Below are 23,137 nucleotides of genomic sequence, written 5' to 3'. Positions count from 1 at the left end.
TACACAATAATACTATGTATTTATTTGTACCATAAAAAAGACAACAATTGAGAAAAGCATTGATGATAATCCGATTTTATTGTTATTACAACATTAATGATAATAATAATCAGAAGAATCCAAATGACAAGAAAGACAAGGCACGACTAAAACACTACCTTGATAACGCTAAACCTGAAGAAAGTTTGGCTCTGATCCGGATAGTCTCGGTCGGTCACTGGTAGCAGACAAAAACATGATTGTCAATTGCTAATGGTGTCAGGCTTTGAGCCTGACATGCACCCGCGCGTCAGTCACGACTGCCCTTTTCACTATAGAAATATAGACAGTGTCAGTAAGCAATGTACATAGACAGTAGTCAAGGTGAATAATGTGGTTTTATTTGTGTGTTTTTTGTGTGTGTCGGTCTGTTGTGGTGTGGATCTTTCACTCTCACAGTGGAACATTTTTGCTCCGTGTCTAACTTTTCCGCCAGCCCTTATTTTGAAAATGTGCTGCAGTTTCACTCCAAGACAGCTAGGATGTCCCGAGCAATGTGTTCATAAACATGTGTGTCAGGCCCCAGACGAGATTGGTGGCTGGTTGCGCCCGCCACCCAACCACAGGTCCTGCCTCTAATGCAGGGCTGTCAAAGTCATTTGGCATGGTGGGCCACATACGGCGGCCTAGGGAGATGTCAAGTGGGCCGCACCATTAAAATGATACCATGCTCTGCTATAAATAACCCAAATATCATGTCTTTCCTTTGTTTTGGTGTAAAGAAGCACAAGAACATTAGGAAAATATTGAAATGGAATGAACTATCCTTTCATGAAACACCTCATATTTCCTTAGACAAATGTGCAATTGACTTTTATCATTCACAAATAGGCATTGCAACGGATCCCACTGATTGTACAAAGGCACAAAACTTGAATTGGTACTGAAAAATATAGTCATGCACTTTAAGATTAAAAGAGACTTTTAATGAAAGGAATTTTTAAACCACTTACACATACGCATATAAAATCAAAATGTAATCTTTTTGCGTGCACCTTACAAACTAAGGAGAGTGATTTGAAATGTGTAATGAAGAAAGTTTCTGTCTCAGTGATGCAGCTTGTCTTCTACTCTGATGGAAAGAGTGCGCCCCTTAGCGGATAATCCGTGAATTGCAGGGAATTAAGAATATGAATTCCATGTCTTTGATGCATTTTTTCCACTTTTAAATGATCCTGCGGGCCTGATCGAACCTCCTTGGGGGCCGGTTCCGGCCCGCGGGCCGTAAGTTTGACACCCCTGCCTCTAATGACTCGAGGGCTGCCAGGTGTGAGTCATTAGCCAGTGAGGAGTATTTAAGGCCACCAAGAACAGAACCACACTGCGGGATCGTCTGATCTGCTCACAGTGAGGTACGTACCTGCTTGTATTTTCTCGCCTTCCTTCGTTGATTTAAGACCTCTTGTTTTGCTCCCAGGATTCCGACTACGCTCGGCCTCCACGACCACGGATACGCCTAACGACACGCCGACGCCATCCCGACGCCATCCCCTCTGGTGCCTGGCCTTTCACTTGGATCATTCTAATCAAGATTGGAGAAGCAGACTCCCAGCCCTCGCCTGCTTTGGGCTCTTCCACCCCCGATCATAACAGCACGATCCCGCGGGCGCAGGCCAGGCCCCCTCCGACCCAATTTGGCAGGTGGTGGAACAGCATACCCAAGCTATTGCGTACCTCTGTTCTAAGGTATCGAGCATGGCTGAGACCCCTGGATGACATACGAGCACTACTCAATTCTTTGCCTCATTCACCAAGTGCCCAGCTAACCCCAGCCGCTCCCCTGGTAACACCGATATCGCCGCAACAGGGACCTAAGGCCCCCCCCCCCCCCCTAGGGTGGAGATCTCGGCGCATGCCGGCGCTTCCTGGTTCAATGGCAGTTGGTGTTTGAACCACCGAGGCTCACCCACACCTCGGACCGAGCCAAGATCGCTTACCTGATCGGCTGCCTTCGTGATGAGGCCCTAGCCTGGGCGAGCGCCGAATGGGAGCAAGGCTCCCGCATTTGTACCTCCTACGACTTATTGACCGCAGAGATGCGAAAGATCTTCGCCGGGAGGCAGCCGGTGGGCGCTTAAGAGCTCTCAGACAAGGCGTCCGGAGCGTGGCAAAAGACTGGGTCGAATTCCGCATCTTAGCCACCGAGAGTGCCTTTAATGACTCCGCCCTCCCCCCACGACGGCTGAATGTGGAGATGCGGGAGGAGCTGGCGATCCGAGAGGAACCAGGGTCCCTCGACGCGCTCGTGGAATTGGCCATCCGGATCGACAGCCAGCCAACTAGAGAGACAACGAGGGCAGCGGCAGAAATGGCAACTTCTCGTTTAATGAGTGGCTTCTTTTGGAATAATTGTGACAAGTTGGAAATGTCAAAATGAGAGAGATAGAGGCACAATGTCTGCAGTTGTGTGACTTAACAAACAAATCTGGGACCTGTTTGTTTGCCATCAATTGAAAGTCCATGCTTGGACTTGGGCGCCTGCTTCCGGGTTCCCCCGCAGCGGCTGCGCCTCCCCCTCCTGTGGTGACGTCAGAACCCATGCAAATTGGTCGCGCTGGAGCGTCCGAGGAGGAACGCGACCCCCGATCATAACAATGCAGGTGCTGTTGCCTGCCCGCCCGCATGAGCCAAAAGAGGATGAGACAGTTGAATCACGCATCACCTGGAGCAAAGTCACAAGGTCCCCCACGTATTCTTCTTTGACTTGCTCGACCGGGGCCCGTGTGAGCGGCAAAGACAATTTGGTGACGAAGGAAAACTCGTCGGTCGCCACTATGCTCAATTGGGCTGAGCCGTCCAGCGAGGGAGAGTTGGAGGAGAGCAGCAATTCAAGCCTGCGGAAGAAAACAAAAGAGAAAAAGACTTGTTGGGGTGCACATTCCTTAGGAGATGAAACAAAAGGAGGAAAACCTAGGGTACCTGGACTCGCTGGAACTCTGCTCGCTCCCACATTTCCCAAAACACTTGACTATCTTTGCTAAAACAACAATAAGGACCTCAAAAAGTAGGCTTTTTTTTCCGATTACCTGTCGTTGCAGCCTTGAGACCTAAAGATGACTTCATAAACCTCACAATGCTTAACATCCATGGCGGGAGATAGCGTGACTCGTCGCGAGCATTGCCGGTGAAATTTAAACGCTTCCTCTTCTTCTTCCACCTTCTTCCACCTTCTTCCACATTCTTCCACATTCTTCGTGTTTCAAGCGGGTCTGCACCTATGACGTGGTCCCAACAGATGGTTTGTCAACAATCCACAAGATGGCATCAAGCAGGGTTCCCACATTCAGACAAATGACAACTAAAAACACTACTAACCCTCGACGTTTCGTTCGACGGTAACCGCAGGCAATCCTGCACCTGCTCCAAGCGGACGCCCACGGTCGACGTTAGCTGGTCATGTAGTTGCAGCCTTGAGACCTAAAGATGACTTCATAAACCTCACAATGTTTCACATCCATGGCGGGAGATAGCGTGACTCGTCGCGAGCATTGCCGGTGAAATTTAAACGCTTCCTCTTCTTCTTCCACATTCTTCCACCTTCTTCCACATTCTTCCACATTCTTCGTGTTTCAAGCGGGTCTGCACCTATGACGTGGTCCCAACAGATGGTTTGTCAACAATCCACAAGATGGCATCAAGCAGGGTTCCCACATTCAGACAAATGACAACTAAAAACACTACTAACCCTCGACGTTTCGTTCGACGGTAACCGCAGGCAATCCTGCACCTGCTCCAAGCGGACGCCCACGGTCGACGTTAGCTGGTCATGTAGTTGCAGCCTTGAGACCTAAAGATGACTTCATAAACCTCACAATGTTTCACATCCATGGCGGGAGATAGCGTGACTCGTCGCGAGCATTGCCGGTGAAATTTAAACGCTTCCTCTTCTTCTTCCACATTCTTCCACCTTCTTCCACATTCTTCGTGTTTCAAGCGGGTCTGCACCTATGACGTGGTCCCAACAGATGGTTTGTCAACAATCCACAAGATGGCATCAAGCAGGGTTCCCACATTCAGACAAATGACAACTAAAAACACTACTAACCCTCGACGTTTCGTTCGACGGTAACCGCAGGCAATCCTGCACCTGCTCCAAGCGGACGCCCACGGTCGACGTTAGCTGGTCATGTAGTTGCAGCCTTGAGACCTAAAGATGACTTCATAAACCTCACAATGTTTCACATCCATGGCGGGAGATAGCGTGACTCGTCGCGAGCATTGCCGGTGAAATTTAAACGCTTCCTCTTCTTCTTCCACATTCTTCCACCTTCTTCCACATTCTTCCACATTCTTCGTGTTTCAAGCGGGTCTGCACCTATGACGTGGTCCCAACAGATGGTTTGTCAACAATCCACAAGATGGCATCAAGCAGGGTTCCCACATTCAGACAAATGACAACTAAAAACACTACTAACCCTCGACGTTTCGTTCGACGGTAACCGCAGGCAATCCTGCACCTGCTCCAAGCGGACGCCCACGGTCGACGTTAGCTGGTCATGTAGTTGCAGCCTTGAGACCTAAAGATGACTTCATAAACCTCACAATGTTTCACATCCATGGCGGGAGATAGCGTGACTCGTCGCGAGCATTGCCGGTGAAATTTAAACGCTTCCTCTTCTTCTTCCACCTTCTTCCACATTCTTCCACATTCTTCGTGTTTCAAGCGGGTCTGCACCTATGACGTGGTCCCAACAGATGGTTTGTCAACAATCCACAAGATGGCATCAAGCAGGGTTCCCACATTCAGACAAATGACAACTAAAAACACTACTAACCCTCGACGTTTCGTTCGACGGTAACCGCAGGCAATCCTGCACCTGCTCCAAGCGGACGCCCACGGTCGACGTTAGCTGGTCATGTAGTTGCAGCCTTGAGACCTAAAGATGACTTCATAAACCTCACAATGCTTAACATCCATGGCGGGAGATAGCGTGACTCGTCGCGAGCATTGCCGGTGAAATTTAAACGCTTCCTCTTCTTCTTCCACCTTCTTCCACATTCTTCCACATTCTTCGTGTTTCAAGCGGGTCTGCACCTATGACGTGGTCCCAACAGATGGTTTGTCAACAATCCACAAGATGGCATCAAGCAGGGTTCCCACATTCAGACAAATGACAACTAAAAACACTACTAACCCTCGACGTTTCGTTCGACGGTAACCGCAGGCAATCCTGCACCTGCTCCAAGCGGACGCCCACGGTCGACGTTAGCTGGTCATGTAGTTGCAGCCTTGAGACCTAAAGATGACTTCATAAACCTCACAATGTTTCACATCCATGGCGGGAGATAGCGTGACTCGTCGCGAGCATTGCCGGTGAAATTTAAACGCTTCCTCTTCTTCTTCCACCTTCTTCCACATTCTTCCACATTCTTCGTGTTTCAAGCGGGTCTGCACCTATGACGTGGTCCCAACAGATGGTTTGTCAACAATCCACAAGATGGCATCAAGCAGGGTTCCCACATTCAGACAAATGACAACTAAAAACACTACTAACCCTCGACGTTTCGTTCGACGGTAACCGCAGGCAATCCTGCACCTGCTCCAAGCGGACGCCCACGGTCGACGTTAGCTGGTCATGTAGTTGCAGCCTTGAGACCTAAAGATGACTTCATAAACCTCACAATGTTTCACATCCATGGCGGGAGATAGCGTGACTCGTCGCGAGCATTGCCGGTGAAATTTAAACGCTTCCTCTTCTTCTTCCACCTTCTTCCACATTCTTCCACATTCTTCGTGTTTCAAGCGGGTCTGCACCTATGACGTGGTCCCAACAGATGGTTTGTCAACAATCCACAAGATGGCATCAAGCAGGGTTCCCACATTCAGACAAATGACAACTAAAAACACTACTAACCCTCGACGTTTCGTTCGACGGTAACCGCAGGCAATCCTGCACCTGCTCCAAGCGGACGCCCACGGTCGACGTTAGCTGGTCATGTAGTTGCAGCCTTGAGACCTAAAGATGACTTCATAAACCTCACAATGTTTCACATCCATGGCGGGAGATAGCGTGACTCGTCGCGAGCATTGCCGGTGAAATTTAAACGCTTCCTCTTCTTCTTCCACCTTCTTCCACATTCTTCCACATTCTTCGTGTTTCAAGCGGGTCTGCACCTATGACGTGGTCCCAACAGATGGTTTGTCAACAATCCACAAGATGGCATCAAGCAGGGTTCCCACATTCAGACAAATGACAACTAAAAACACTACTAACCCTCGACGTTTCGTTCGACGGTAACCGCAGGCAATCCTGCACCTGCTCCAAGCGGACGCCCACGGTCGACGTTAGCTGGTCATGCAGTCGCGTGACCGTACGCTCCACCTCCGACCGGTGCTGAGTTTGCTGCTGCAAGCAGCTCTGCGCCTATGACGTGGTCCCAACAGATGGTTTGTCAACAATCCACAAGATGGCATCAAGCAGGGTTCCCACATTCAGACAAATGACAACTAAAAACTCTACTAACCTCCGTCGCATTGCCAGATAAACCCTCCGCCTTTGATGGTAATGCCGTCAGGCATTGCAGCGCCTGTCTGAGACGCTGGTCCACTGTGTCCATTGCCTGCTTGTGTTGTTGCATCATCTGCAAGTCCACCTCCGACCGATGCTGAATTTGCTGCTCCAAGCGGGTCTGCGCCTACGACGTGGTCCCAACAGAAGGTTTGTCAGCACATCCACAAGATGGCATCGAGCAGGGCCTTACCTCAGCCACGGTCGACATTAACTGTCCTTGTTGTTGCACCATCTTATGCTCTACTCTTGAAACTCCTCAAAAAACTTTAGGGCCTCCAGCCGATATATTGGACTCGATTCCGGGTCCATGGTTACGTTCACCGCCTTGATGAGCTGCTCACACATGACGGCGACATCCATGGTCCAAGTCGCAGCCGAGTGCTCAAACTTCATCTGCAGCTGCGATAGGGTTAGGGTTTGACGCGCCAACTCTTCGGTCTTCTCAGAAAGCATCTAATGGCACATTAGGACATGGACTAGAAACAAAATCTCATCCTCATTCTCTCTGGGCAACGTCAAAGACTGCTGCTGCTGCTGCTGCTGCTGCTGCCTTGAAGCCTAACGGTGACTTCAATCACTTTCGTCAAAGACTGCTCCTGCCTTGAAGCCATTGCGGGAAATATCCGTGACTCGTCCAAGGTCCACGTGCGGATTGCCAGTTGAAATTTAAACGCTTCCACTTCTTCTTCTCTCTCTAGCAGTGTGCCGCAGCAACGCATACAGTGTCCTCGACTGTGTGAAGTTATGTGATATGTGTCATGTTTCATTTATTTTTTTATTATTATTTTATTTATGATTTTTTTTTATTATTATTTTTTTTTTTTTATTATTAATAAAGCAACATACTTAGCAATGTATCACTACGACTAACCAGGATGGATGATTGATCTTGCAATTTAGTCAAATGACATTTAAAAAAAGTAATACATAATATAATTTTATTTGTACCATAAAAAAGACAACAATTGAGAAAAGCATTGATAATAATCCGATTTTATTGTTATTACAACATTAATGGTGATAATAATAAGAATCCGAAAGACAAGGCACGACTAAAACACTACCTTGATAACGCTAAACCTGAAGAAAGTTTTTTGAAGAATATTCTCGAACTGATTCCAAAACAAAAACCTTCATTTTCAGCTCAAGAGCATCTAAATCCAGCACCAAAATTCCTCATATTTTTCCAATGGTATTTATAGTTTTTTATTTTTTATTTTTACAGGGGAAATGACACTGGTTGTGTTAAATGTGTATACAGACAGAATGGGTCCAAAAATGAGGACAATGAAACACATGTTTTTCTGTTTGAAATGAAGTGTAGTAAAATTCGAAATAAATGTTCAAATGGAGATGTACTTTTGGTCTGCCTGGCCCCTGATTTGAATCAAATTGTGGAAAATGGACTAACATTGCATCATTGTCCAATGAAACCATATCGTAACGTACATTTGATGATATACAGGCCGAATTTTTGGAATGACTGATACTATGAAATGATGAATGCATTTTGAGGGGTATTGGGGGGTCATTGTGGGAGTCGTACTTGTTTATGTTGTTGACAACTTATTATGTTGACTACTTATTATGTTGACTACTTATTTATTGATTATTATTGATTATTATTTGATATAATTGATTGATTTTTTTATTCGTTTGTTGTTGTTTTTTTGTGGACTTCATTATACAGACGCTCCTCTACTTACGAACATTCAACTTACGAACAACGGTACATACGAACATGTCTGCAAATTGCGTTTAAGTCCAAAAATGTTCGCAAGTCCAATTTTGTATTTCGCGTCTTTTTCGGAGTAGTACTTCTTTCCGCCGCTAATACCGACGCCTGGCGCTGTGAGAGCTCAGCTCACCCAGCATCTACCTTCCGCATTGCAACGAAGAAGAAGTGCGTGAATGTATCTCCAGTTTGCAAAGAACCTTTTTCATTTGTATCATTAAATATCTCATGCATCCAATATTGAATATGGTTGGTAAAAAGCTAAAGGCTTCTATTGAGGGAGTTGCAAGGAAGAGGCAAGCCATTTCATTTGAAACGAGTGGCAATAATAACGAAGATTGATGCGCGTGTTATAAACACTTTTTTTTTTTTTCTGAGAGGAATCCTTCTGCCAATAATAATTGTGTCAAGTACATTTTTGAAAGGATAAAAAGGAAGAAGGAAAAAGCCCTGATTCGGTGTCATTTAAAAATGTAAACAAGAAGGCAAAAAAAATAAAGTCACCTGAGAAAATGACGCAGACGAGACCAAGCATGACGATCCACGTGAGCGACCAGTCGAGGGATTGACGACGAGCGGGCTTTGTCCTGCTTGAAGTGCAAGAAGAGCGTTTGACACCGCCCCCTCCTTCTCATCATCATCATCATCATCATCATCATCATCATCATCATCATCATCATCATCATCATCATCATCAGGAGGAGGAAGAAGAGGCCAAACGGGTCCTGTAGCGCCCTCTAACGGATGAGCACCGGAAGTGCCAGCATTAGGTGGACGTGTTTTGATTGACGGCTCGACGGTGGTTTGTTGTTGACACTTTTCTGGAGAAAACATTTTTCATGTTCGAAAGAAAAACGGGGAAGGGGGGGGAAAACCACGTTTTTGGCAAGGAATGGCCAATTTATCTCATAATCATATTTATTTCATAAAGGGGAGCAATTCTTCAGAATCCACACCAAAAAAAAAGTTCATTCCCATTACCGATTTGATTCATTTTTCAGTGTATTTACAGAATGTGCGTGGCTACATACGTGCAGGAGGAAATAGAAAAATCAAGTCTTTTTTTGAGCCTTCAAATGCGAGGAGGTCAGGGGGCGGGGCTTCACCGGCACAGTCGGATCTCCTGATTTTGATGCAATTTCATGAATGGGAACGTTGCCCCATCCAACATGGCCGTTGGAAGACTTCAAATGAAGTCGTAACTCGCTCGCTACTCAACTGAACTGACTTGCGCGCCAGGCGTCCAATCAAGCGGTGTAGTCCAACCAGTCGATATGTTTCAAGATGGCCAACAACAAGGTGACGCCGGCAAAGGACCAGCCAATCAGGAGTAGGAGGCGGGCCGTCCACGACACCTTCTGACCGCCCCTCTGCGGCGGCCCAAAAACGGGTTCGCCGTAGCGGGGGTGAGAGTGCAAGAAGAGAAACATGAGAGTCGGCGGCCATCTTGGTGCAGTGGACAACCTGTTTTTTGCTTCACTCAAATAGTTGACCAAATCTTGATGTATTTTAAAAGTGCTTCTATTTGTTATTTTTTTTTAATGAATGTAATATGCAATTTACTTGTTATGGTTGCGAAACACACAGTTTGGGATTTTTCCACTCGTTTGCTTTGGTGTCACTCGCTCACAAACAAATTCATTAGATTTTTCCTTTCACGTGGCATTTAAAAATAAAATGTATAAAATTTAAAATATATTTACCGTTTTTTTTTAATTAAACCAAAGAATTATTCATTACAAAGAAATTAAATGTTATCATATCTACAGTTTAATTATAGGTTTTTATAAATTCTACTGTAGGTATATATAAAAACAAAAGTGCTCTGAATATAAATAATAAATACATGGAAAATGAAATAAAAATACACAAGAATTGAAAATGATTCAATAGGTTGAACTTTAATTTTAACAAAAATAAAAGCTAAAATGTGTCTATAGATTTTTTTTTAAAGAATACCAACCCTAAAATTAAATTACTATTTAAACATGAATAAATCCATTAAAATATTCGCACATTTAAAAATATTGATTTTTATTTGAAAAGGGGGAAGAGAGAGAAATTTGCCAGTAAAAGGCTCCCCAAAAAAATTCCTACATTTTCAGCCTCCAAATATGTCTAAAGAGTTTATTAACGCCTCCATTTTGGTCCCGCCTCCAGAATGAACCAAGTTAAAATTCCTTCCTTCCTTCCTTCATTTCTTCCCTGACGGGAAGCCCCGCCCCCCACGGGTCAGCAAGGCCTCGCCACGCGTCCCACAAAGACGATGGCGTTGAGCGTCGTCTCGCGGATCACCAACAAGAAGGGCCGATCGGCGGCGAAAACGGCGGCGTCCAGCCGCAGGGATCTCCCCGCCGCCACCGCGCCGGTGGAGGCCGAGGCCTCGCTGCCGGACTCGGTCACCTGTTGGCGAGCGCCGCGGGCGTCACGGGCGGCGAGCGCCGGGAAAACGGGGCCGGGACACGAACCTCCAGGAAGGCTTTGTGGTAGGCGTCGCTGATGAAGACGCCGGCGTCGCCGTTGTCGTCGGCGGCGGCGAGGAGCCCTGCGGACACGCTCGGTCGGTTTCATTGTCACGTTGGCTTCATAACAGCCGTCGTCTTCATTCAAATGATTTGTTTTCTTCCAAATGAAAGGGCGGAGGTGAACGTTGGCGCCCTCACCTGGCAAGCTGGCGTTTTGCGGGCTGAAAATTCGACGCAGCCCCATGACCTCGAGCGCCTCCTTCAGGCCGAGGCTCTCCTCCAGGCGGAAACGTGGCAGGTTGACCGACACGCGGGTCTCCGTCGTGCGCCGCGACCACGCCGCCAGCGCCGCCGGCGTTAGCTCCGCCTCCACCTGTGGCACGCAACTCACGTCAGGCCCGTGCGACTCCTCCCACTAGGCGGGCCCACCTGCGCCAGGGAGCGGCCGGCTTCGGGCAGCAGAAGCATCATGGCGGCGTCGCGGCCGCGGTACTCCATCTCCAACAGCTGGAGGCGCTCCTCCGGCAGGCGGGCGTAGCGGAAGGTGTTCTCCTGGAACATCATGGTGACGGGACACGATCGCCCGCCGTCGTCCAGGCGGAAGGGGGCCTCGTAGGCGTCGTCCTCCTGGAATGGGTTCTGCCAAAACCCCTGAACGCCGCCGCGTCCAAAAACAAAAAACAAAAAAAAATATATAGATTTTTTTTATTCAATCGACCTGTCAATCATAAATTATCAAATGACAAAATGCCATTTGGGGAGTTGCTTTGTTCTCTCGCTCACAAGGGTCACTTCCTGTAGCTTTTCAGTCACTTCCTGCAGCTTTTTAGTCACTTCCTCTTGATTTTTTGGGTCACTTCCTGCAGCTTTTTAGTCACTTCCTCTTGATTTTTGAGTCACTTCCTGTAGCTTTTCAGTCACTTCCTCTTGATTTTTGGGTCACTTCCTGTAGCTTTTCAGTCACTTCCTCTTGATTTTTGGGTCACCTCCTGTAGCTTTTCAGTCACTTCCTCTTGATTTTTGGGTCACTTCCTGTAGCTTTTCAGTCACTTCCTCTTGATTTTGGAGCATTTTTGGGTCACTTCCTCTTGATTTTGGAGCATTTTTGGGTCACTTCCTGTTCATTTTGCATCACTTCCTATAGATATTAAGGCATTTCTGGGTCACTTCCTGTGGAATTTGGGGTAATTCCGGGTCACTACATGTAGATTTTGGACTCGCTTTCTATCTATTTGGAATGATTTCCTGTTTCTCATAGGGCATTTCTTGGGTCACTTCCTATACATTTGGGGGTATTCCAAGGTTACTTCCTGTACAGTTTGGATCATTCCAGCTTGGTTTGATCACTTCCTGTTGATTTCAATTTTAATGATCATTATTTTTGACGATTTCTACGTACTGATCTATTTCTTCCACCCTTGTTACATACATATTTATGTACTGAAAATGAGTTTAAAAAAAAAAATATATATATATATATATATATATATACACATACACATACACATACACATACACATACACATACACATACACATACACATACACATACACACACACATACACACACACATACACACACACACATACACACACACATACACACACACATACACACACACATACACACACACATACACACACACATACACATACACGTACACATACACATACACATACACATACACATACACATACACATACACATACACATACACATACACATACACATATAGGCTACCTTGAAGTAGATGGTGTTAACCAGGACCAGGACGGTGTTGACGCCGATGGCGCCGGCGGGCAAGGCGTCCCGGATCTTGTCGGCGGTCTCGTTGGCCACCCAAGCGTTGATGGCGGCGCGCGCCGCCTCCGGCCGGCCCTGAAGCACACAGCGACCCATCACGGGAAGCGCCAGCAAAACGCCATCAAATCGGGGAAAAACATGCTACGTGGCGGCCATCTTAGTGGGGGCAAAGCTGACGTCTGACCAGAGTTGGACCAATATCGAACGCGAGTCAACGCGGCGACAGACGGACGGCGTTCGACGGGACGGACCCGAAAGTCCAGCGACATCATGTCGGCGCCGTAGACCCGGCGGCTGATGTTCTGGTAGGTGGCGTTGAAGCGAAGCGATCGGTCGCCAAAGAGGCGATTGGCCACCACCAGCTGCGTGCTGGGGTCCTTCTTCCTGTACAGGCGACACAGCAGCTTGGCGAAGTAAAAGTGAACTTGATCCGAGGTCCTCTCCGTCACGGAATCGAACTCGAACACCTGCCAACGCAAACGTGGGCGGGCGGATTAGTTTTAGTCTTGGACGGACGGCTAATATTAGCTCGCTAATGACTTTTGGAAAATATATTCACACTTAGCGCGGATTCAAGACAATACAGTAAATGTCATTTCCTGTCGATGTCGGAGCAATATCAACTTCCTGTTGCTCGGGTCACTTCCTGTCAATATTTGCGGAATATCCTTCACATTTTCAGTTGATCCTGATCTTTTCAGGGCGATTTGAGGTCACTCCCTGTTCATCGTGTCGCTTCCAGTTGATGTTGAATGAATTCCAGGTCACTTCCTGTTGATTTTGGCTCACTTCCAGTTGATGTGGAAGCAATTCCAATTCACTTGGTGTTGATTGGGTCACTTCCTGTTGATGTTGTGGAAAATCTGGGTCATTTCCTGTTGATGTTGCGGAAAGTCCAAGTCCCTATTAATTTGGGCTCACTTCCTTTTGATGTGGAAGCCATTCCGGGCTACTGCTTGTTGATTGGGTCACTTCCTGTTGATGTTGTGGAGAGACCGCGTTACTTACAATTGATTGTTGGGCAATTCCATTCCATTGATTTTGGGTCACTTCCTGTTGTTGTTATGGAAAAGACAGGTCGCTTACAATTGGGTCAAGTCCAGGCCACTTTCCGTTGACCTCGGGGCAATTCCGGGTCAGAGACCACCTTCCGCCAGCCCTCCAGGTCCGAACAGGCGGGAACTCGCCACTCGCTAGCGGTAAAGCTAGGCGTTGGCTAACGGCTAAGCGCTACTACCTTCATAATTTCCTCCAGGGTGCTTCCGCAGGCGCCCAGTTTGGTCATGGAGAAGGCGGCCGACACGCTGAGCGGGGACAGGAAGAGGTTGGCGCCGGGCTTCCGGCCCCGCGCCACCTGCCGGTAGAGGGCGAGCGCGAAACGCGCGTTGGCCGCCGACAGCTCCCAGACGCGCGGGTTGGTCGAGGGCGGGAGCGAGGCGGCGTCCGTGGAGTTCAGGTGGGCGTGGCCCTCGGGGAGGCGGTAGACGCAGCGGGGCTCCAGCGCCACGTCCTTGGCCCTGACGACGCCGCACGGGTCCTCGGGGGCGGGGGCGGAGCCGCGCGCCAGCCAAAAGATGCCCAGCAGGAACAGCCAATGGGAGGGGCACATCCTGTGGAAGGGAACAATCCAATTGAATTGAATGATATAACTATTGTTATTAACAGCTGAATGAATTCCATTTTTTTTTTATCTTTTGAAAAGCTAAAACAGGCTTCCTCTAAATCATTTAGGGACTCATGGGTAAATGAATAATCAAAATGAAAAAAACATTATGAAATCAATAAGTTATAAATAGACATGTTGAAATCTTCATATCAAATTGAAACCAATTTTTCCTATAGTTTAGTATATAATTGAAACGCATAAAAATATGTAAAATAACATACTTAAGCTAAATAACACCGCAAATTAGTAGTGAGCTAATACTACTATGATTCATGTTGCGCTAAATCAAATATATTTTGCGGACCACTTTGTACCAATGGTAGAAAAAAAAAAATGGGGATGTACCAATGGTCAAGAAATGGGGAAATGGCGACCCTAAGCGGTCAAAAACACTTCAGCTCATACCAATAATACTGATGCTAGTTGAAGAAACCAATTAACAGCATCAATAATCGATAAATACTCGGATTTCATCATTAGATTCTGGCCCACTTAATTTATTCACTTCCACTGACGTCAATATACGTCCAATTCCAAAACGAACCGATCACGACAAATTTAAAATGGGTTGCACATCGATCACCGTCAATGACAGTGTGAGTTAATAAACTAGGAACGGTTGTCAGAATCGACGTAGATAGACGTCCAAAGCATTTGGAGCGGGAGGCTTCGGCAACAAATGTTTGTTCATCCGCTTCCAATGGATCGGACGTCACGTAGCCAATCAACACGATCGCCACTGGTCCAAAGGGATTGGACGTCTCTCGTTGTCAATGGCGTGAAAGATTAGAGCTTGTTTTCATTAGCAGAGGAGAACAAAAAGTTGGGCTTCCTACCTGAGCGGATGAAGTCGTTGTTTGTGCACGGGAGGTCGCTGCCCTGCGGTGTCCCAACATTGACCTTTGAACCCGCAGCCGCGTATCTGCACAGCAGAGGGCGCAATTGTAAACTAGCACACATTGTAGCATTGGTCAAATCAACTCCATTCCAGCTTAATGCTAACAAACTATGCAAAACGAGACGATGATGGTTTGCTTATTTACAAATGTCTTTTTACAAGTACACTGAATTTTGTTGGGCAAGTTGCTAACTGAAATATTTTTGCAAGAACATTTTATTTTGAAAGTTGACTTTTTTTTCTGAATGAAATGATATTCTGGGGGTAACTTTTTGGAGCACACAATAGTTTTGCGCGAGTGATTTTTTTGCAGGTACAAATTATTTATTACATATTAATATTTTTTGAAGTATTTCTTAAAAATACGGATCATTTTGTGGGTTTGTGAATAGGAATAAATGGATTTGTTGAAAATGCTTTTACCTGATTTTGGTGGAACTGTACATTTCCACCCAAAAATGGGATGATAACTTCGGGTTGTTGTTTTTTTTTAAATGTGGACTAAGCGACTTGGACAAAAACTGTAGGTAAGTAGCATTTTGAAAATCTAAATAAACAAAAAAAATGAATAACTTCACTTTTTTTGGTCCAACTGTGAATCGGGGAAAAAAAATGTCTTCCCTATATTTGTAACTAGTTGGAATAGGTGAAAACTGTCCAGGGAGCTGAAAATAAAGCGGCCAAGGTGTACAAAACAACGAAAAAAGGAGTCAATTTATTGCTCAAAGTTTGGTGGAATGAACAAGTGAAGCCAAAGCGCCATCTCGGGGGGGGGGGGCGTCCGTCCTCGCCCATGCCCGTCACTCGTGTTTTGAGAGAGAAAGACAAAACAAAGTCCCCCAAAAAAGTCACTAAGGCAACGGCGGCCGTTCACATGTCGTCGTCTTCGTCCTCGTCCTGAGAAGAACCGGCCTGCTGGGCGGCGCCCGAACCGGCCGCCGCCATTTGTGCTTGCTGCGCCGCTTGCTGCATCTGCAGCCATTCCTGCTGGGCCAGTTCCGCCTGCTGCTGCCGCGCCTGCCGTCCAATGGTTCAACGTTAGCCTTGCGCGAGCTAGCTGTATCCGGCCGGCGTACCTTGGCGAAGAGCTCCTGTTGTTGACGGAGAAGCTCCTCCTCGGGGATGCCCAAGTTCTCCAGGCGCGAGCTGGCCTTCCTCCTCTTCAGGGCCACCGTCTTGCATTCCTGCAGGACGTCCTTCACCTCGGCGATGTAGGACGCGAAGCCCAGGCTCTCCAGAGCTGGCGTGCACGCAAAACTCACTCACTTTGCCTTCCCAGTCCAAAGGAATTGGGCGTTTGGCGCCGGGCTTTCCATTTTAAACAGGTCTATCGGAAATGAGTTCACTTCCTGTACATTTTGGATGATTTCTGTTCATTTTTAGGGTCACTTCCTCCTGTACTTTCTGTTCTTTTTAATAAAATTTCTGGGGGTGGGGCTTGTTTAACCGTTTGAACATTTGTATAAATAAATAGAAGCCAGAATACCCCAAAATGCAAAGTCAGTCACCACATTGAACGGGGAAAATGCCTCAAAATCAACAGGAAATGATCCAAAACGTACACAGACTCCGGAATGATGCCGAAAGTGAGCCAATACTATAAAGAAGGGCTCCAACAGTACATAAAAAGTAACTAATTGACTGCCATTGACAATGAGAGAAGTCCAATTCATTTCAACTGAGAGGACTGGCATTAAACCCTCATCTTTCCGTGCAAGACGTCCAATTCCTTTGGAAATTCTAAATTAATTGAACGTCCAGAGTCTAAAAAAACGACTTACTTAGGGTTAATATTCATGAGTCTGGCTACCACAACGCCTAGTTTGTCTAGAGGCGAATGAATTGCGGGACGCTGACGTCATCAAATAAGGACGCTAAAACTTTTCCTCACCGTTGATGACGTGCTCGGGCGAGATGGTCTTCTTGTCCTGTCCGTTGCAGATCTCGTTGGCTTCCGAGGAGATGAGATGGATGAACTCCGTGCAGCAGTTGACCACCAGCTCGCGCGCATCGTTGGCCACGCGCACATTGGGCAACGTCTCCTTAATCATCTTATTAATGGCGGCGCGCGGGATGGTCAGGTCGTCGTCGTTACCGGATGACGAAGCCATGACGTCAAAAAGACCAATATAACACGAACAACAACAACAACAAAAAATACCCCCAAAAAGTAAACGTCCGCTTTCCTGCGGCTAAGCTGACACCGCAAAAGCTAGCGAAACTTCTCCCCACATTGAAGCCTTAAATTTCACTATAAAATGACTCGCGGGAGGAAAAAAAGCGAGCTTTTAGATGAAAAGTAAGCGGTTTAGCGGCCGTGTTAACAACAGCAACAGCATGGCTAAAGCTAAGCTAAGTTCGGCTAAAACCGGGCTAACAAAGGAAGAGCTCGTTCGCGACCAAAGTTTCAAAACATGCACCCAAAATGGATTTAAAAAGTGTCACTTGGGAGTCATAGAAGTTGACGCTTACACGAAACGCGTGTAAAGAACGGAACAATCTACCATTAGCTTGGTTAAAAACATATCCCCAACAACGTTAGCCAACATTTGTGCGGATATGACGTCACCATGAAAACGGACGTCGTGTCGCTTTAAAAATAAAAGAAATGTCGCTTGTTTTCATTTCTTTATCTTCCCACGTGTCCGTTATGTATAAAGGAAAATGGTAAATGGATTCAGGTCGAGGTCGAGAAGAAGGCGGATAAGCTACAAAAAAGAAAAACTGAAATGTAAAACAATAAATGATAAAAACACTGTGGCGAGGCGACAAGTCGTTTATATATTGACTTTGTTGGCATTTGGTGAAGCACAAATGTATCTTCAATGTCGAATAACAAATGAACAGGGCAGTGATCGAAGGTGTACAGATAGGAGTGCCAAAAGTGTCATTGGTATTTTCAAATACAATAAGAAGTGATCTCTAAATGCCCCCAACTTAACAGGAAGAACCCTTGACGTGCTCTAAAATGCACAGGAAATGACCAAAACTCTGCGGAAAGTGACCCAAATGTACCCTACAATCAACAAATGATCCAAAATATACAGAAAATGACCCTTATAGTGTCATATTATTCATTTACGGAAAACACAAGAAAAATCACATCATTTTAAATGGTTATTTCCCAATCTTTTCTTTAACACTAATTAACCCTAATTCCAAAATAACATCTCTCTATGACATGATTGACATATGCATTGCAGATTAGTGTAAATACATAATCACGTCTAATCCTTAGCTTGTTTCTAAAATAGCTCACACATTAATGCAACATGGCAGGAAAAAAACATAGTATTTTTTTTCAATAATGACGTCTATTTTGATGTATATACTTTCTAATTTCCGCCAATACTTTTTGATGCGGTTAAATGAGTAGTTTGGCATGCCAAAACAAAACTAAGCGTACACAAGCGCCCCCTAGTGTTCCTACGTTCAACGGAGAGGATGGAAGCCCGCCTGAGCGTCTGTGGGCGTGGCTAAACGCAAGCTCTCAGCTACTTTGGTCCAGCGTGAAGCTGCGCCGGCTCCTCCAACGCAGCATCTTGAGGAAGTTGAGGCTGGCGTTGAATATCTTGTCGTGCTCGAACACCATCTTGTAGAAGGTGTCGATGGGGAGGTCACCGTTGGGGTCGGCGTACTTCAGCGTGGTCATGGGCGTGTACAGCGTGTTGGTCTGGTGACGGAACGGCGGGTTGTCCAACGTCATGATCTTCAGCGTGTGCTAAAGGGAAGACTCAAACCACCGGTCAGATCCTGGACCCGGACCGGAGGTTCTCCCGGTGTCCCTCGGAGAAGATAGCATCATCAGCAGCAGCAGCAGCAGGAACTCTAACATGGTGCGAAATGAGGTGCTCCTGGACTATCTCCAGGAAGTCTTCCTGTGGAGACCACCTTCACAGGGTGCTCAAGATGGAATTTTGCTAAGGTGCTAAACTAGGTGACGCTAGGTTGTCTCCAGGAAGACACCCTCAGCTGAGTTTAATGACATTGACTCCAGGAGCTCTTCTGGAATCTCCTCACTTAGATGGAATCCATCATGGAGTAGCTAAAGTCAATAGTCAGGTGCTCCTCCTGGAATGAAATTGGAGGCGCTACCCTAAGGCAACTAACAAGCTAGGACCATAGTTTCTCCTGGAGAAACTTTAAAAACGGAGGTCTACGAGTTTCAAGTTCCTAGAGTAGAGGAACTGGCGGGGTCGCTTGCAGAAGCTTTGTGGGAATGACCTAATGCAATAGCACTAAGGTGCTCCCAAAGTTGCCACTTGACGAAGGAGGTCCAATAGCTGCTCTGGGAAGAAGGTTGGCTAAACTATTTCCCCGAAGGGACGCCCTCAGTGGGTGCGGGGGTGCTTCAGTTTCAATCTCCAAAGAGGAAACCTTTTCACCAGTGTGGTATGTTGCAAGTGCAATCAGTGGATTGCCATCAGGTGCTTCTTGTTTCGGCCCAACCCCCGTTGTGGTTCAACTGGAACTTGAACCAAAAAAAGCTGCACCCGCAACGTTGTCACCTATGTTTGTGCCGGATGGCTTGCAAAATGAAAAGCTGCCTGGTTTAAACACGTCAAAGCCAGTTCAACACTTTTTGGGGCCGATTTCAAACATGGGCCATCAAAGCACAAACTTTGAACCATTTGGACTCATTTAAGAGCACCTTTGTTGAATGATATTTCACCCATTTTGTTATACGCAGCGGTGTATGATGACAATAAAGGCTTTTGATTTGATATAAAGGCGTCGCATCCCATAAGACTAGGCTTTCATTTCAAACGATTCCACAAAATGTAGCTTTTCATGAATAGCAGAGCTTTCCACAATACTAGTTTGTGTCCTACAAGTGCAATCAGTGGATTGGCGTCAGGTGCTTCTCGTTTCAGAATCCCAACCCCCGTTGTGGTTCAAGTGTGTGTGTGTGTGTGTAAGAAAAAGCTGCACCCACAGCGGCCCTTATGGACCGGTTTAGCCGCCCCTTTCCTAGAAGGCGCTCCACCAGTTTTTTTGGAAGGCGTTTTGTGCTTTGGCAAAGTCTTACGGGAAGAACTTTTTGAAGGGCTTCACCTAGCTACGACCACAGAGCTCCTGGTAGAAGGTTTCTACCAGAGACGCTCTTGGACTCACTTAAAAGAAACATGAAAAAATGGCAAAATTCCCGACTACCATACCTGTCAACCTCTGCCGATAACTGCCCTTATAAATGATTATGATTCCCCTTACAACCCCCCCCCAAAACCTTACAAACACCGTACGAGTCGTACAGTGTTTGTAAGGTTTTGGGGGGGGTTGTAAGGGGAATCATAATCATTTATAAGGGCAGTTATCGGCAGAGGTTGACAGGTATGCGACTAGAACTTCTCGGGGAGACACCAACCTCCGCCACGTCATCGGCCGTCTGACCCAGGGTCTCGAAGATCTGCTTGTAGTTCTTCAGGTAGATGTTGGTGAACATGTCCGCCGTCACCGCGTCGGCGTTACTCAGGTCCGTTTTCAGGGCTTCCTCGTAAACCTTGCGCTCAAACTCGGTGATGACCGGGCCCGGCTCGATCAGGCTGATGCTGAAGAAGAGGGACGGGGCGTCAAAATGGCCGACCGCCGGCGCCACGCTAGCCACCGCCACGCTAGCCACCGCCAGCCACTCACTTGAGCTTGAACCTCAGGGCTTGCACGGCCAAACTCTCGCAGAATCCCTCCACGGCGAACTTGGACGCGGCGTAGACGTCGTTGAAGAGGATCCCTGGAGGACGCGTCTGGAGGTTAGCTCCATGCTAAAGAGCAAAACGGGCCGAAGGCAAGGAAGCCGTACCTTGGATGCCCATGACGCTGCTGATGACCACGATGTGACCCCTCTTGCGCCGCTTCATGTCGGGAAGGATTTCCTTCAGCAGCCTGACCAGGCCGAAGAAGTTGGTGTCCATCACCGTCTTCATCTCGTCCACGGATTGACACTCGATGGGCCCGATCAGGCCCATGCCGGCGTTGCTAACTGCCGCAAATGACAAAACCGCTAGCAAACCGAGGCGGGCGCTAACCGTTTTTTGGCCATAGAAAGCCAACCTGTTTGAACTGGGAGGGATGGCAGCAAATAAAAGGGTGCAATCGCCTCTCCCACTTCAAATGGATTGGACCATGCCTACTTGTGATAAACTCATTTCAATCCACTGCGAAAACATGCTAAAGACCGTTCACCGCCCCTCCCAAAATGGCAGCCTCAAAGTCAAAGCATTGATCTGGAAAACCACTCCCAACTAGCTTATTGGACCCACCCGTTTGTCGTTGGGGAGTTGGCCCGACAGGAAGTGACCCAGAAATGCTCTAAAACCAGCTGGAATTGACATAGGTCAACAGGAAGTCACCTCTAATTGGCTCCAAATCAATGGGGAATGACTAAAATAATCAGGGAGTTCCGAGAAAGTGCACAAAATCAACAGGAAATGACCCAAGATAAACAGGACGTGCCTCACATAAACAGAAAGTGACTCAAAGTCAACAGGAAGTGACCTGGGAACCCCCTAAAATAAAAGAAAGTGACCTCTAATTGGCCCCAAATCAATGGGGAATGACTAAAATAATCAGGGAGTTGCGAAAAAGTGCACAAAATCAACAGGAAATGACCCAAAATAAACAGAAGGTGACTAAGTCAACAGGAAGTGACCTGGGAACCCCCCAAAATAAAAGAAAGTGATCAATAAATAGAAAATCCCTAGAAATGACAAGAAATGTGACACACGTATGCTACATAATCAACAGGAAGTACCCCCAAATCCACAGAAAGTGAGCTGCGAATGCCCCAAATGAACAGGAAGTGACCCCAAATAAGCAAGAAATGACTGTGAAATGAGCAGGAAGTGATGTGTAAAGTTGAGGTTTCCATTTGGACTCACTGAGGATGTCCACCCTGCGTTCGGGCAGGCTGTCCACGCACGCCTTGATGGACGTCTCGTCGCACACGTCCAGTTGCTTGATCTCCAACGTGCGGCCCAGGGCGCGACCCGCCGCCTCCACCAGCGCCTGGCCTTTGCTCACGTTCCTCATGGTGGCGTACACTAAAATGGTCAAAACCCGTCATTCCCTTCAAGTGGGAGGTCAAAGGTCACAGAGTGCTCGAGTTCTGATCAAATTTGAAGGGTTGCTGAGGTCAAAGGTCAGGAAAGGTTTTTCCATCACAACTCAAAAACAAAGGAAATGATTATTTTTTAAGGATATTTTCAAACTTGACGGATATGTTGGCAATACGAAGCCAAAGGAGATGAACTCATTGGCTGCCATTGACGGCGATGGACGTCCAATCCGTTTGGACTGGGAGGGGCCAATGAATCAGTCCAAACGGCAGGCAAAAAAAAATTCCAGACTGTATTGTCTTTAACTCAAACATTTTGAAAATAATTCCTGTTTTTTAAATGCAAACAATGCAATACTACTCACGAACATTTAAAAAAAAATGAAGGCTGAACGGAAAAAAACCCGACAAATTGGATACTTATCACCATCAACCAATGGAGAAATCTGGCAATTCCATCAAAACTAACTTTTTTTTTACCTGCTGTGCCTCACCATTACAATCCAGCAACTTATTAAGTGTCCCGTTCTGGTTTTAAAATGGTTTCCAAAAAGGCAACTTTAGATTTTTTTTTACCCATAAATCTCTTCTTCTCATCCTTGGCGATACGCGCAGCGAGCGCCAGGCCGATGCCGGAGGAACATCCCGTGATGAGGACCACCTTTTGAGCCATCTTGTCCACGAGCAGGTGGGTGCTAACGGGTTAGCCAGCTAGCGCCCCTCTCTTAATTCCCACCGCTTAATCCCACCAAAAACGCTGGTCAGCAGTGACGCGCGGCCAACAAAGACACACGCACACACGCAAACACCTGTTGGGATGTTTATTGAAAGCGTCTAAAGTCGCTGGCTCGCAAGCAAAGGAAAAAAGAAATAAGAAGAAAGATTCCACGCGGGGTCACGCGTCCGAAACGACAGGAAGCTAGCTCGTTAGCACCGACAACGTACAGTCACCGACAGAAAGTGACAG

At 46.8% G+C, this 23,137-nt stretch overlaps 5 protein-coding genes and 2 long non-coding RNA genes across 7 annotated transcripts in view; 2 read left to right on the top strand and 5 right to left on the bottom strand.

The window, feature by feature from the left end:
- rtca (RNA 3'-terminal phosphate cyclase) overlaps window positions 1-23,137 on the top strand; it is a 90,549-nt gene that overhangs the window by 27,970 nt on the left and 39,442 nt on the right. The window lies entirely within an intron of this gene.
- On the top strand, window positions 276-2,451 carry LOC144079445 (uncharacterized). Its single transcript, XR_013301535.1, has 2 exons — window positions 276-1,391; window positions 1,457-2,451. It is a non-coding gene; the product is annotated as an uncharacterized LOC144079445 (long non-coding RNA).
- LOC144079444 (uncharacterized) lies at window positions 2,347-3,211 on the bottom strand. The gene is made up of 2 exons (XR_013301534.1): window positions 3,066-3,211; window positions 2,347-2,873 (listed from the first exon to the last, which is right to left on the bottom strand). It is a non-coding gene; the product is annotated as an uncharacterized LOC144079444 (long non-coding RNA).
- LOC144079469 (uncharacterized) lies at window positions 5,942-9,127 on the bottom strand. The gene is made up of 5 exons (XM_077608251.1): window positions 8,791-9,127; window positions 6,742-7,004; window positions 6,505-6,675; window positions 6,255-6,404; window positions 5,942-6,154 (listed from the first exon to the last, which is right to left on the bottom strand). The coding sequence occupies exons 2-5, from the start codon at window positions 6,781-6,783 to the stop codon at window positions 5,966-5,968; spliced, it is 552 nt and encodes a 183-aa protein (XP_077464377.1). The 5' UTR covers window positions 6,784-7,004; window positions 8,791-9,127; the 3' UTR covers window positions 5,942-5,965.
- Window positions 10,300-15,601, bottom strand: serpinc1 (serpin peptidase inhibitor, clade C (antithrombin), member 1). The gene is made up of 9 exons (XM_077606556.1): window positions 15,543-15,601; window positions 15,058-15,143; window positions 13,793-14,165; window positions 12,807-13,022; window positions 12,493-12,630; window positions 11,181-11,402; window positions 10,950-11,124; window positions 10,755-10,831; window positions 10,300-10,689 (listed from the first exon to the last, which is right to left on the bottom strand). Exons 3-9 carry the CDS (start codon window positions 14,162-14,164, stop codon window positions 10,519-10,521), a joined length of 1,371 nt encoding a protein of 456 aa, XP_077462682.1. The 5' UTR covers window position 14,165; window positions 15,058-15,143; window positions 15,543-15,601; the 3' UTR covers window positions 10,300-10,518.
- Window positions 15,808-17,669, bottom strand: dr1 (down-regulator of transcription 1). The gene is made up of 3 exons (XM_077606557.1): window positions 17,011-17,669; window positions 16,196-16,359; window positions 15,808-16,136 (listed from the first exon to the last, which is right to left on the bottom strand). Exons 1-3 carry the CDS (start codon window positions 17,228-17,230, stop codon window positions 15,990-15,992), a joined length of 531 nt encoding a protein of 176 aa, XP_077462683.1. The 5' UTR covers window positions 17,231-17,669; the 3' UTR covers window positions 15,808-15,989.
- Window positions 17,735-22,914, bottom strand: LOC144078476 (retinol dehydrogenase 8). Its single transcript, XM_077606555.1, has 6 exons — window positions 22,747-22,914; window positions 21,995-22,156; window positions 20,917-21,096; window positions 20,754-20,847; window positions 20,485-20,668; window positions 17,735-18,840 (listed from the first exon to the last, which is right to left on the bottom strand). The coding sequence occupies exons 1-6, from the start codon at window positions 22,841-22,843 to the stop codon at window positions 18,610-18,612; spliced, it is 948 nt and encodes a 315-aa protein (XP_077462681.1). The 5' UTR covers window positions 22,844-22,914; the 3' UTR covers window positions 17,735-18,609.

Source organism: Stigmatopora argus, chromosome 8 (genome assembly GCF_051989625.1).
Source record: "Stigmatopora argus isolate UIUO_Sarg chromosome 8, RoL_Sarg_1.0, whole genome shotgun sequence".
NCBI lineage: Eukaryota > Metazoa > Chordata > Actinopteri > Syngnathiformes > Syngnathidae > Stigmatopora > Stigmatopora argus.
Note: the sequence above shows the minus strand (reverse complement) of the source record. Positions and strands in the feature narration are given on the sequence as shown.

Bases quoted from the DNA above. Each gene is read 5' to 3' on its own strand.
- LOC144078476 (XM_077606555.1), bottom strand. From the start codon at position 22,843: ATGGCTCAAAAGGTGGTCCTCATCACGGGATGTTCCTCCGGCATCGGC. The intron at 22,157-22,746 runs GTAAAAAAAAAT...TGACCATTTTAG, and splicing joins TGAGAAGAAGAGATTTATGG to TGTACGCCACCATGAGGAAC. The intron at 20,669-20,753 runs GTGAGTGGCTGG...CCTCTTCTTCAG, and splicing joins GCCCTGAGGTTCAAGCTCAA to CATCAGCCTGATCGAGCCGG.
- LOC144079469 (XM_077608251.1), bottom strand. From the start codon at position 6,783: ATGGTGCAACAACAAGGACAGTTAATGTCGACCGTGGCTGAG. The intron at 6,405-6,504 runs GTTAGTAGAGTT...ACCACGTCATAG, and splicing joins TATCTGGCAATGCGACGGAG to GCGCAGAGCTGCTTGCAGCA. The intron at 6,155-6,254 runs GTTAGTAGTGTT...ACCACGTCATAG, and splicing joins CGTCGAACGAAACGTCGAGG to GTGCAGACCCGCTTGAAACA.
- serpinc1 (XM_077606556.1), bottom strand. From the start codon at position 14,164: ATGTGCCCCTCCCATTGGCTGTTCCTGCTGGGCATCTTTTGGCTGGCG. The intron at 12,631-12,806 runs GTCCGTCCCGTC...TGTGTGCTTCAG, and splicing joins TGATGTCGCTGGACTTTCGG to GGCCGGCCGGAGGCGGCGCG. The intron at 11,403-12,492 runs GTAGCCTATATG...GGCGGCGTTCAG, and splicing joins TTAACACCATCTACTTCAAG to GGGTTTTGGCAGAACCCATT.
- dr1 (XM_077606557.1), bottom strand. From the start codon at position 17,230: ATGGCTTCGTCATCCGGTAACGACGACGACCTGACCATCCCGCGCGCC. The intron at 16,360-17,010 runs GTGAGGAAAAGT...CGTGCACGCCAG, and splicing joins GCCCGAGCACGTCATCAACG to CTCTGGAGAGCCTGGGCTTC. The intron at 16,137-16,195 runs GTACGCCGGCCG...ATTGGACGGCAG, and splicing joins AACAGGAGCTCTTCGCCAAG to GCGCGGCAGCAGCAGGCGGA.